At 44.4% G+C, this 13,757-nt stretch overlaps 1 protein-coding gene across 1 annotated transcript in view; it reads left to right on the forward strand.

Annotated features, from left to right (window-relative positions):
- The window catches only part of NOTCH4 (notch receptor 4), a 264,289-nt gene that overhangs the window by 229,385 nt on the left and 21,147 nt on the right, over positions 1 to 13,757 (forward strand). The window contains exons 26-30 of the mRNA XM_069237252.1: positions 1,737 to 1,956; positions 2,304 to 2,394; positions 2,974 to 3,115; positions 6,666 to 6,967; positions 8,022 to 8,169. Of these exons, the coding sequence (XP_069093353.1) occupies positions 1,737 to 1,956; positions 2,304 to 2,394; positions 2,974 to 3,115; positions 6,666 to 6,967; positions 8,022 to 8,169 (903 nt within the window). The remainder of the gene's footprint in view (positions 1 to 1,736; positions 1,957 to 2,303; positions 2,395 to 2,973; positions 3,116 to 6,665; positions 6,968 to 8,021; positions 8,170 to 13,757) is intronic.

A 13,757-nucleotide genomic window follows, 5' to 3' on the forward strand; every position in this document is an offset into this window, starting at 1 on the left:
TCTTTGTCGAAAGAAGAACTTCAATGTATTTAACCCTACTTCATGTCTGATTGAAGTGTACAATGATACTGCATCCACTGTCACTAACTTGTAACCTGATTGCCATTGAATGTCATCTATTATTCGCAGGAAATCTCCTGTATCCTTAATATAGGAACTGAGAGAGGAAACCAGTGGAGCAATATAATAGTCAACATATTTAGATATATTTTCAAACAGAGATCCACAGCCAGAAATAATGGGTCTTGCTGGAGGCTTTTTTAATGTTTTATGGATCTTTGGAAGAAAGTAAATGGTAGACAAAGTCGGATGACTTGGATTTAGATATTTGAATTCTTCTTCATTAATCAATGATTGATTCCGCCATTTCTCCAACTTCTTAATAATCAACTCCTGTATGTGATTAGTAGAATAATTTCTAAATTTTTCATAGCTCTCTTTATCATTGATTTGTCTCATTGCTTCTGTGACATAGTCATTTCGATTAAGGATCACCATATTTCCTCCCTTGTCTGCAGGTTTGATGATGATATTTTCATTGTCTGCCAGTTGTTGTAAAGCTTTCCGTTCAGTCATAGTTAGATTTTCACCTCTTTTGGTAGATTTAACATATTCTAATTTCTCCAAATAATTAATGACCATTTCATAAAATAGATCCACTTTATTTCCTGGAGTTAGGACGTGACAGAATTTTGAGGCTGGTTTGAAATGGCTATATTCATGAATGTTTGTCGAGATTCCCATTGTTTCCAATATCTGATTCGATGTCATCTCATCATCTTCCAAATTATTCATTAAATCGTAGCAGACTTTCATATCTTCTATTTGATCGATTATTAAGCCCACATCTTCCTGTGTGTTTTGTTTGTCTTTCAATCTTGGTTGATGTTTACTAAAATGTTTCACTAACTTGATTTTTCTGATAAACTCATACGTGTCTATTTCAGTTTCAACCCTATCCACATGATGTTCAGGACAAAAGAATAGGCCTTTGTTTAATACGTTCTCTTCTTCCTTTGTTAGTATGTGATCAGATAAATTTATCACCAATTTTTCTTCTTCGATCTTTTCCACACCTTCTATTATTTCCTTTGTCTGTTGCGCAGAGGATAGTTCTTTCTTTCTTTTACCTCTTCTGATTTTCCTATGTTTGATTGTATATTTCTTGGCTGGCCTCTGCCCATACTGCGTCCTCGGCCCCTGCCTTTTGATGTTTGTTGATCTATGCATATAATCTGCATTTTTTCCAACAATGTTCTAGTTCTTGCATCTCCAGACTCTTAAACAGTTATTTTGAAATAAATTGCACTATTGAGACTTCGTGGAGTGCGGTGTAAACTTTTTGTTATTTATTTATATATATATATATATCTCATAGCAAGATGTTCAAATGCCGCATAACCAAGCCGCCTAACCGGGAGTGGCACGTGCGATCGGGCGCAGCTCCCAAACACAAATATTGTAAAAAGACGCCTGCAAACATACGGATACATGCACTCAAGGATCCTTCTGCATAGTGTATTACAAAAAGTCCAGCAGGGGCTGGACTTTTTGTAATAAACTTCACAGAAGGATCCGGCGTCTTCTTACTATATATATATATATATAAAATGGCAGAGTATCTCCTCTCTGGTAGACAATTGTGCGCATGTGTGGTTCTTTTCCTTCCTCTCGCCTTGCTTGCTGCTTTCAGTTTCACATCCTTCTAAGACATTATTGGGCTTTTATCTTTACAGATACTCATGGACAGGCGAAGCCACCACCATGGCATCTTGTCTACAGCGGTGCAGCAGTAGGCTTGGCTGTGGTGCTGGGGATCTTCCTTGGGGTGCAGCTTGCCCGCCAGCGCAAGCGCAAGCATGGTGCTCTCTGGCTACCTGCTGGGTTTAGTCGCCACCGGGATCCCAATGTCCGTCGCCGGAGGGAGCCAGTCGGTGAGGATGCCATCGGGTTGAAGTAAGTAGGTCATCTGCAAAGTAAGGTCTTTGCACCATCACACACATCAATGTTGTACTTCCAACAACCAGCCTCTTCCACTGCTACCATCTACTGCTACCATGAGCTCTTGTTCACCAGCCCCTGAAAGTTTCCACAAGTTAAGCCTGGCGCCATCACAAACAGATCAAACTTCCATCCGTGAATGTTCCTGCATAGCTTCTGTGTTTTCCTTTCACTGAACTCCACCCAGTTACATCTCCCTCTGCCTCTCAAGCTTATGGAAGCATGGTGGAAACAGCGGGATAATGCTTCTCAGGCATAGTGACACACTGCCATCTCTTCTTCCCTTATTTTGCCCCTCTCAGACCACTAAGACCAGAGACTGACTGTGAAGAAGATTCAGATGTGTACTCGAGTCCTGAGGATGAAGGTCAGCCCAAAGCCAGGAAGGCTAAGGTAAGAGTGCCTAATAAGGACATTTGCTATTTTCAAAGGAGGTCATACTTTTAAGATGGTCTGGACGCTCTGTTCTCCCAAGTTTGCACTTCAGCTCATGACCCAGAGGAATTTGGGAGCTTTAGTTTGTCCCTTAAGCCGAAGACTTGTCTTACTGAGTTTCACTGTCCATCCCCCACCCCCTCTCAAGCCGGTCCTTAAACAATGCCAGTCTCCAAATCTAATACCTTCCGCCATTTCTAGTTTCAACTGAACCTCTCTGAGATGCTATTGAGTCTCCATGCTGTAATCTAATTGTCCAGCGCACTCTGGGTTTTGCTTTCTTTCCAAAGCGCAAAAGGTTGTAATGACCCCCTACTGATTTAGCGCACAATCATGTTATCCTGCTTTATCGTGGCCAGCCCACACCAGTTCTTCTCTAGGCTTCCAAGTCCTTAAGAGCAAGTGGCCTTTTGGAAAACACCCTGGTTATCTAGCTAGCTGTGCCCTTTCCCTGTTACCTCGCCTGTCACAGTTACAAAGAAAGAGGTCTATACCGCATACTAGCCTAGTCCTTTCTCACCTGTAAACTCTTTACAGTTGGATGAGGATTCCTCTGTTCTGGATCACCGCCAGTGGACACAGAAGCACATCAAGGCTGGGGTCCACATCCCACAATCCATTGCACTGACGCCGCCACAGGAAGACCCGGAGTGCCGTGACGTGGATGTTAGAGGCCCAGGTACGCCAACAGCTCTCTTACAAGTTACATAAATCATGCAGGTAAGAAGAGGGTGACTGTTGCTTAACCCATGGTTATGCAAATCCTTAGAAGTACTCCATTGAAAAAGAGTTGTCAGAATATCTGCTGACTGCCATTTTAGTCATTCAGGGGCCCAGTGGGTGAGAGTGGACTCTGGTGTTGAAAACCTCATCTTTGTGTGGGTGAGCATGAGGTCTGAGGGGGTAGTATTGAGGACAGCTCATCTCGGTATGTGTGAGACCCATGTGGATGTTGTTTTGAGTGGTTCTGAAGTTATAAGTGGACTTTAGATGTAAGTGGTGCCATGTCCAGCACTGGATCATTCATAGAGTAACATATTTTGTATAACCCATTGAAAGTTTAAGTTCCCAAACTTATACGACATAGCTGAATTTCTCTTGGCAGCAGAGATACCTAAATAATATCTTTGTGATGTCATTAGGGCTACTAAATGCATAGAAGCTATAGTCATTAAAGTCCTTCTACTTGACCTTGAAGACTGCAGTGTCTGTTCAACTATACCTTAGGAAAATATTCAGTCAATTGATTTGTGGTGAAATCTTTTGAAGAGGATTACCATTTTACTGGTGGTTTGATTCGTAAAGGCAGAGAACCTCATGGACTAAATTCTTCAGGTTCTCTAACATTATCCATTCTCACACTTTTGTAATATTTTACATTACAGGTCCAGAATTCTCAGTACTTGAATAATATAGCAGTCGCCCATCAATCTCATTTAGGCCAAAATCACCTCTACCAAAGAGTGAAGGGAACGTAACCCCAACCCCAAGCCTTGGAAGATTCATCTGCTGCATGTAGAGTCAAATAATCCTTTGTAGAACTCTTGTTTCCAAATTATTTTCCTGCTAAAACAAAGCTCAACTTTATCTGACAGCTACAATTTTTGGAAATTTAGGAAGGTTTTGGGAAATGGTAGGACCTTCCCACTTCGGCTGCCTCAATACCTTTAGGCCATTCTCCTGTTAAGAGCCAACCTATTACTTCAGCTTTCTAAATTGGGAAAAACTTTAAAGCAGTGTCTGTTTAAGCCTTGCGAAACTTGGTTAGCACACCTTGTAATAGAGGGCTCCTCTTGGAGGTCAGATTGCATGTTTCCACACCATGCTGTTGACACCTGATCTTGGGATCTTTGACAGTTTTTCAAACTATCGCACAAGCCCCGTCTTTTCTTTTTGCGCATGCTTCTTTAGGTAAAGAAGTATAATAAGGTATGTCCTCTTCTGCCTCCAGTTTGAGATACTCCTTTCTTAAGTCGCTTCATAACCGCAAGAGAAGGCTATATCTCTACAAAGCGCCCTAAATCTTCAAATGGGAAAGAGGTGAACGTGTCGACTGTGATCCTACATTAACAAGAAACCTCCCATTAATGCCAGTGGCTCCCTTCTGTCTGTTCTAATGATTTAGAAACAGTTAAGAAGATGGCAAGATCCCTGGTATCCCATTACAGAGCAAAGACAAGGGTGGTCATTACGACCCTGGCAGTCTCCGACCGCCAGGGGTAATGTAGCGTCCGTACCGCCAACAGGCTGGCGGTACGGAGGCCCTTATTACGACCGCGGCGGTAGCGCCGCGGTCGCACCGCCGGGGCCGGCGGTTTCCCGCCGTTTTAGCCCCGGCGGTTTCCCGCCGTTTTAGCCCCGGCGGTGATAATCCGCCAGGGCAGCGCTGCAAGCAGCGCTGCCCTGGGGATTATGACATCCCTACCGCCAGCCTGTTTCTGGCGGTTTGCACCGCCAGGAAGAGGCTGGTGGTAAGCGGTGTCCTGGGGCCCCTGGGGGCCCCTGTACTGCCCATGCCGCTGTCTTTTTTTATGACCCCCATGATTCCTTGTTAACTGCATGATCTCATCATGGACCCTCACAGTGCAGATCCTCGAGCCCCTAAGAGGGGCGGAATCTCTCATAAGGACAGCCACCATCACAGCCGCAGTCACCATTTTTTCTGGTAGTGATGGTGGCAGCGAGACGAGAGCCCAGAGGCATTGCTGCCATACTTCCAGATAAAGAATACCTAAAACTACTATTGCAATCATGTATGGAGGGAGGTTTGGGGACATAACAGAAAACTAATAAACTGCTTGTCTCAAGGAGGTAGAGCTCAGACCCACCCCAGCGGCAGGTTAAACACTGGAATTATGCTGGGGCCTCCACCAAATTCCTAGAGGTACAGCATTGGGGCATCAGTGGCCTGAACATCATGCAGACACACACAAAAACACAAGCACAGTCATGCACACATGCAAACACACAACTACTCCCACTTCCTTCTCCCTCCTATGAACATTCTCCTAATCGCAGCCCGAGAGAGTACTGACAAGGTTGAATATTAGTGTAATTATAACATGATTTGTTTCAGGCCTTGTGCCAGCACACAGGGTTTGGCCTATTTTGAAACCACGCATAGACAAGTGCATTGTTTCATTCATTTAATTCTGCTAGGGGAAATCCAACATGCCTGTATCAGTAAAGGGAAGAGAAGGCACTTAATGTTAAAGAGTGATGCATCAATTTCATGGCAAACAAGTAACGTGCCACTAGAGAAGATTTTCGAAGATGCCGCATAGACATTAATGCATATCTTCTACATGCACTGCATGTTCTCCAGTACTCGAAGTAATGCTCAAGTTAGCCAGGCGGTATCAAAGAACCTCTTCCATTGATGAGAAAGTTTCTGGGGTTTCCCAGCAGGTAACCACTTTCAATTCTGTTCAAGAACACGAGGAGCTATGATACGATCAATGCTGGGTTATATGTCACTTACCTGCTACACTAGTTGAAGTGTTGGTCTAATGGATAATATGTAACTTACCTTTAACACTAGTTTACTGGGTCTGCCCATGCGCCACCCTGAGGGGCATGTGTGTCTATGTATGCACACAGTTTTAAGTAATTTCATGGTATTATACTTTGATGAATTAAACATAACTGTAGTGTTGAGGACTTTTGTAGGCCTGATATGTCTATTGTCTAGCTTTACTGTGCCAAGCTAAAATCCATGATTTTAACATTAACGTCAGGCAATGTTCAAATGGGCGTGCCCACATGTGGGTCATGGGCACACTGTGTCACTGGAACCAAGCTATACCCGCCTGATGAGCCCAAAACAAGGACAAAACCAGTCCTGGATTGCTTGTGTTCCAGTTCATGGAGGACCTGCCCTGGCAGTTTACAGTCGACTGTTCCCATGAGGGGCAGGGTCAAGACTGATTTGCATATGGCTGAGTCCAAGCCTAGGTGGCATGGTGAGCGATGGGTTAGGATGCTACCTGAGCGATTGCCAGTATTTAGACAAATTGAAAGCATTCCTCCCATCATCTTTTGACTGATTAATGTTCAAATTGATACATGAAGGATACCAACTATGGAGAGAGAGTGTTAGAGATAAATAACATACTCTTCAAGGGGGAAGGTGTCGGAAAAATGCATGTCACATCCAACTTTCAGATTTAACTCTACCATACCTGTTTGGCAGGTATTTACCAAACCCTTTCTCCCTGCTCTACCCACAGATGGCGTCACTCCTCTAATGTCAGCAGTTTGCGCCGGGGGAGGTCTAGCAGCTGACGACAGCGAGGATACCATTTTGGAAGGATCGGCCATGGTCATCGCTGATCTGATTAGCCAAGGCGCAAGTTTAAATGCCCAGACAGACTCAACATGCGAAACAGCCCTTCACCTGGCAGCACGATTCTCCCGCGCCGACGCAGCCAAGTGCATGCTGGATGCTGGTGCTGACACCAACCTACAGGACAAGCTGGGGCGGACCCCACTGCACACCGCCATTGCTGCAGATGCTCTTGGTGTATTCCAGGTACTCATGTGATGGCCTGTGTCTGCGGTTCAGATTCATAGATATGGCACCAAACATAGTTTGATCACTTAATCAAATGAGCATTTACCATGAGTTAGGAGACAGTGGAGGTGAGTTGGAGGGATGAAGCAGGTTGAAAGTGGGAGCTACTTGGTAGGTGGATACTAGCATAGATGACTGTGAATGGGTGTTCAGGTGGAAAATGGACTTGATGAATAGGTGGATAATCTGATGCTCACTTTACTGACTGTTAGCCAAGTAGCAATTGAATAGGTTGTATACGTTGATGGATGCTTGTAGGTGAGTGTGTGGTCAGATACATGGTTTCACAGCTGGGGCAGAGTGACAGGCAATTGATTCAGTGTACAGACAGATGTGAATGATACATAATTAATTAGATTGTTGGCAAGTTGATGAATGTGTAGACCAATGAGCAGATTGACCAGGGAAAGGCTGCTAGAATTCCTTGGATTCTTAGATAGAGCTATGATTTAACAGTACTTAGTATAACTTAGAGCAGAAATATTTAGTGTGCGGTTCGATTAAATGTTGTGCTCCGCCTTGTCTAGCTAAAACATTCAAAAGTGATTTGACTTTTTTTAGGAAAGGTTCTTATAAAAGTAATGCACTCAACCAAGGCTTTCAAACAAGCTGTGGTTGACCCACCTTCGAACAGCACCTGCCTTAATTCTCTTGGGTGCAGCTGGATGCCACAGGCCTGGAATGCTCTTCCATCCATAACTGCTGGAATTTGGAAACTCCATTAAATACCTAAGTATCCAGTAGTTACTTATACTTACTGCTACTCAGTCAGTTGACTACGCCAAGATAGCCACCTCTTGGGTGAACGCTGCAGTGTATAAATCCATGAGGAAATAGAAATAGAATAAGTGATTGAATGTAAGGAGTAATAGATAATGGTTTGATATCAAGCAGGTGTTTGAATGGATGTGGGTAGCTAGCGGTAGGATGCAGTTCTGGCTGGTAGTAAGTGACCTGAAGCCATGGCCTAATGACACGAGAATGGGCCTGACACCCCATTGTGCTTCTGCAGATCCTGATCCGGTGTCGACAGACGGACCTTGATGCCCGCATGAATGACGGCTCAACCCCACTCATCCTGGCCACCCGCCTGGCCGTAGAGAACATGGTGGAGGAACTCATACACTGCAACACCGAGGTCGGTGCCACTGACAACCGAGGTAGGTGTCTTTGATGTTGGGTGTTGTGTTTATGGTGATGTCAATGTCTATGCCAGGGCAGAGGGAGGGAGACACAGGCAAGGCACAACCTAAGTGCGAATGGCAGAGAGTGGGATGGGGGGGGTAATAAAGTCCCACAGCACAGAGGGTGGCAGTGTAATGACAGAACAAATCATTGTAAAGAACAAGATGGTGTCAGTTTGTGAGGAGGACACTGTCAACTGCAGTACGTAATCCTTTCAGGTCCACATGCAGGAGAGTGGACGCCACAATCCGCCACAGGGACTGGACAGGAAGTGTAAGGAAAAGCAGGGCTTTCAAGTGTAGGACAACAGAGGGCCTGCATAGGTGGAGACAAGCTTCCTCGGAAGTAGAATAACGTGTATTAGACAGGATATCCATAATAAGCAATAGTACAAATACCTGCTAAGAGTCCTCTGTTCTTTCTACCACTCCAATATCACAGATGGATATTGCCAATACGCACTCAACTAGCTCAGCGGCTCCCTCAAATAGTCAATTTGAAGTACTGTGATTATCCTTACCAGCCAGCCTGCTACTCGGTCTATAGTCCAACCTTTGTATGAGTGCTTCTCTACTGCAGTTATTGGCTTCCTTCAATCTATAGTCTAACCTCTGTATGAGTGTTTCTCTGCACAGGTGTTGGCTTCCTTCAATCTATGGTCCAACCTTTGTATGAGTGCTTCTCTGCACAGGTGTTGGCTTTGATCAGTCTATAGTCCAACCTTTGTATGAGTGCTTCTCTACCGCAGGTACTGACTTCTATCAGTCTATAGTCCAACCTCTGTATGAGTGCTTCTCTACCGCATGTATTGGCTTTCATCAGTCTATAGTCCAACCTTTGTATGAGTGCTTCTCTGCACAGGTGTTGACTTCCATCAGTCTATAGTCCAGACTTTGTGTGAGGGCTTCTCCACCGCAGGCATCAACTTCCATCATTATGTGGACAATAGGCTCCTTTAACTCAAGATTGATCATTTGAACATCTGCTTAGCTCCTTTCAGACATCAGCTCATGGATGGGCAACATGAAACTCTGAATTCTCCCACTATCCCCCAAAAAGCACCGAGACCCTTCCTCCAGAGTGGACTACTAAGCTACTGTCCTTAAACACCTACCTTTGGACAAATCTCTTCGGTTCACACTAGATAGGTTTCTCCCTCTCGACCTCCACACTAAAGATGCCAGACCCAAAATGAAGCTGCTCCGTAACATGAGACCTTTCATCCTTAAAAATCATCTAAATTATGGCAACGCGAACTGCACAGGTTCTGTAACTCACCTGAAGCCTTGCAGCAGAAAATCAAGACCTATAAGTAAATAAATACAGCACTGTGGCGTTGGAGAAGCAGTCACTGATGATGACACAAAATATTGGAGGCAAAGTGGTAAAACTATCTGTGGCTGCTGGTGACATTAAAAAGTGGCAGGGCGTAAACATTTTGGGGTAAGTGTTATGTCGCCAAGCCTGATTGACATTAAAGGGGTGTGGAAAGGTTCTCCCCAAGAGAATTTGTTGGAAAAAAGAGTGGGCAAATGGTGCATTTTAATTGTTCCAGCACCACTAGCATCCTCCATGGGAGACCAGATCAATAGACCCGATGCAGTTAGTTACCATCAGCATCCTCGGGCCCAAAATGGAATCTGCACATGAAGGAAGAATGCAGGGCTGGAAGAAGGGCAGGTATAAATGAAGTTTTGACACCCAGCAGATAGGATATCATTGGCAGGGGTTGTTAAGAAAATGATTATTGGCTAGCAAAAAAACAACCCCAGCAAAACGAGAACTTATCACTGCGCTTGCAAGCTCTTCTGTCTGTGGGCGAATGAAACATTGTGCACAGGCTGCACAGTCAGGTTGTGCTGCGCTCTTCTGTCGACTTGATTCGTGATTGGTGCTCTGTAGTCAGACTGTCACCCACCTCAAGGCCAAGCAAGGGGAGATCAGCGCAAACAACACCCACTAAACCTCCTCCTTTGAAGCACATCTGCTAACCCCATGCTTAGAAAGGCGAGCATCAGGCAAGGCTGGGATTTGTTCCCCAAAGTTTAGAGCTGGAGCCCATATATCACTATTACCACCACCACCACCCATCCCATCAGTCCTCTATTACCTGGTCTTTGTGTGTTCTGACAAGTGGTTTACATTGCTCGCTTTTCGAGGGGGCGAGAAAAAGCTGCAATCAAAAGTGCCTGCAAGGAACCAAGGGCCAGATGTACGACCCCGAGTATTGCGACTCGCAATTTGTGACTCATTTGTGAGTTGCAAACTGCGAGCTGCAAAACCTTATGTACAACAGTGTACTTTACACTGTTTGCAATTCGCAGTGGGGTTGCAAATCACCTACCTCATGAATATTCATGGGGTCGGTCGCAATTTGCGACCCCATTTGGAATGGCCGCTCTCACACAGATGGTGGCCTGCTGGAGACAGCAGACCACCATGTCTGTGACTGCTTTTAAATAAAGCATTTTTTTTTTTTTTTATTGCAGCCCGTTTTTCTTAAAGGAAAACGAGATGCATTTCAAAAACAAAAATGAAAAGTTTCTTTTCAATTTTTGCTCTGAAAAAATGTTTTCGCTGCCATTCACAAAGGCTAAGGGGTCGTATGGGGACTCCTTCCCGTTTGCGAATGGGTTAGCACCAGTTTGAAACTGGTTCTAACTGCGATTGTTTTGTGACCACATTCACGGTCACAAAACAATGCTACATTGCACTGCGACTCGCAATTAGGAAGGGAACCCCCCCCTTCCTAATTGCGACTTGCAAACCTATTTTGCGATTCGGTATATAGATTATCAAATCACAAAATAGGCTCTGTACATACCAAAATGTTTTTTTCCTGTCACAAACGGTCCGATTCTGTGAATCGGGCCGTTTGCAACAGGAAAAATGGTACGTGCATGTGCCCCCAAGTTTGGCATATCTTGCATCCTAGATGTTACAGCTACATGGGGTGAACAAATGAAGGAAACTGTGAGCACTGTCACATGTTCTTTTTTCCCCACTTCACTGTCACACTAGCGCTTTGTTCCATGGTGTCAAATTGTGCAAGTTTGCCCACTTTGCAGCCAGACGAGAGGTCACTGTCCACTTGCTGACGCCTTAATGGGGCACGAAAGCACGTTTATCATTTGAAATGCAGAAATAAATCTTTTCTGTAAAGGTAACAGCATGAAAGATATTGTGAATTGCACATGATCGGTACTCTGCTTGCCTCGAGAGGCCTCCCTGTGCCTCCTGAGCCAATCCAGATGCTGCTCTCTTGCTGTTTATGTTTGCAAATAGCAGCATTAGGTTTGGTTGGAGCAGGCAAACTTAGCAGTGCTTAGGAGACCAGGGGTTGTGACTTTCATCACCCAGCTTGCTATGAGTTATGCAGTAAGGAGAGGCCTCAAATGCGCATGTCATGCTGGTCACAGAAAGATATGCGTCCAACCCGACATGCGCACTTCACTGCAAGGTTAGACCCAGCCTGCTCTCAAATCAAATGGCTATTAAACCCAACCTCTGCCCGCCTCCACTTACAAAGAAAGGCACCCAACCTGGCCCACCGCTAAAATAAAACCACTGCGGCCGGGAAAAAACAGCTTTTAATTAAACATTTAATCAGGGGGCAACAAATATAGGGAGTAACGCCCCTTACACTCCAATGGAGGAAGTGCTCCTGTTTAAATCCATCCTTCTGACAAATTTCTAGAATGAAGAAAGTCACTGTCTCGAAAGCAGGCTGACGAAACTTCATTTTAAAGTTAAAATGACTAAACAACTTCGCGAAAAATGTTGTGGAAATGGTCATTGTTCATTTTAAAGAACAGCGTGACAAAGTGGACGGGGAGATAGTAAGGCTTTTGTAAAAAAAAAAAAGAAAAAGAAAGGGGAGAGTAAGGAGTTGTAAAACAGATGGTAGGGTAACTGGGGGGAGGGAGTAAAGCGTTAACAGGAGCAAGGGATTTGCAAAAAATAAAAAAAAACAGGAGAAAAGTGGCAGAGGGACTAGGTAGTTTATAAAAAAAAGAAAACACAAAATAGAGTAACGCAAGAGGGAGTATCTCAAGGGGCATGAAATGCGCGGAAATGGACCATTTAAAAAAAGAGGGAAAAGCAACTCTGGTTAAGGGGGAGAGAGACCCCCTTAAAAGAGCTGAAAAAACAGCCTTAGGAAATGTTTTTTTTTCAAGAAAGGCTTTTAGCAGGATGGTGTCCTCAACCTGGTGAAACTCCTTCTTGATATGCAATTCATCAACATTAGTTTTCAGCAGAACCATTTTCTTGAAGCTGTTTTTCATCCAAAGCACATTAGCCACCAACTCCAGCCGGAGTGAAGAGATCTGACACTGACTCTGCTACCTGGCCCCACTGCCCTTTCAGAAGCCACTGCCTGTCAAGTGGAACCTGCTGATTTGTTTGCAGACCTTGGGCATTTGTTATAGAAATATTTTTCTGATGGCAGATGCAGCCTCGTGAACTGTTTGTTCGCTGTATGAATATACATGATTCTCTCCTTCCTTTCTTCCGGTGTAACATGTTTACATTACTGACCCTCTCTAATTGTTTGTCATCAAGGCATGCACCACTTGCACAGTTTTGGATTCCCATCTTTTGTCCAGATTGTCTTGTATCTCTTTATAAATGTGGCCTCCAGAAATGTCTACCCAAATCAACACAAGACCTCCAGCACAGGAGCAGTATTACAAAGGAGGCCTTGAGAGAAGGACACAGTGCTCTTGTTATAAGCTCTTGGACTGGAGACATGACTCAAGCTATGGCCTCCTGAGCTGGAAAATACTCAGGGTGTGGCTTTAAGAAAGGGTCTCAGTACTCTAGAACAATGACTCCTGAGGCCCCCCCCCAGTGAATCATTACTTGAATGACCCCCACTGAGTCATTATTGGAAGCCACGAACACCCCTGCATAAGCAGTTTTCTAGATTTGAACCTCAAAACAATATATACGAAAATACAAAAACAAGTATAAACCATGCAAACGCCAAGCTATTGAAATATTTTGTGTAATTCACAATCAGATATAGAAAAAGGTTTCAAATTTTCAGTTTTGCTTCTTTATAGTATTTACTTTATTAATTTGTATTTATTTTACTATCATTTAATTTAGTAAAACAGTCACGGACCCCCTGAGTAGGCCTTCCGGACCCCCAGGGTACCGCGAAGCACAGGCTAAGAACCACAGCTGTACAAGGTGACTCTATAACGGAGCACAGTACTCCAAGTGTAACCTCCATAGCCTGACTAAGTACTCCAGACATGGTGTCCAGAATGGAACGTAGTAGGTCAGAGACAGTGCTCATTGAGTCTTACATGTGAGTGATTGTGCCCCACCCCAAATTGTTGTTTAGCGGTGACCTGTTCTTACGCTTACAGAACCAGCATTATCAGGCTTCCCAGAATACTTGCAGTTGGGGGAGGGGAAAAATAGACATTTAGACAATAGCTATTGTGAGTGGTAGGCTTCAGGGAGGAAAGAAGTGGGAAGCCGGAGTGCGGCAATATCCATGGCGACACTTCCTGAACCTGTATGATTCCGGTGGGGACTACTTCCTGGAATA

Source organism: Pleurodeles waltl, chromosome 6 (assembly GCF_031143425.1).
Source record: "Pleurodeles waltl isolate 20211129_DDA chromosome 6, aPleWal1.hap1.20221129, whole genome shotgun sequence".
In the NCBI taxonomy this organism is placed as follows: Eukaryota; Metazoa; Chordata; class Amphibia; order Caudata; family Salamandridae; genus Pleurodeles; species Pleurodeles waltl.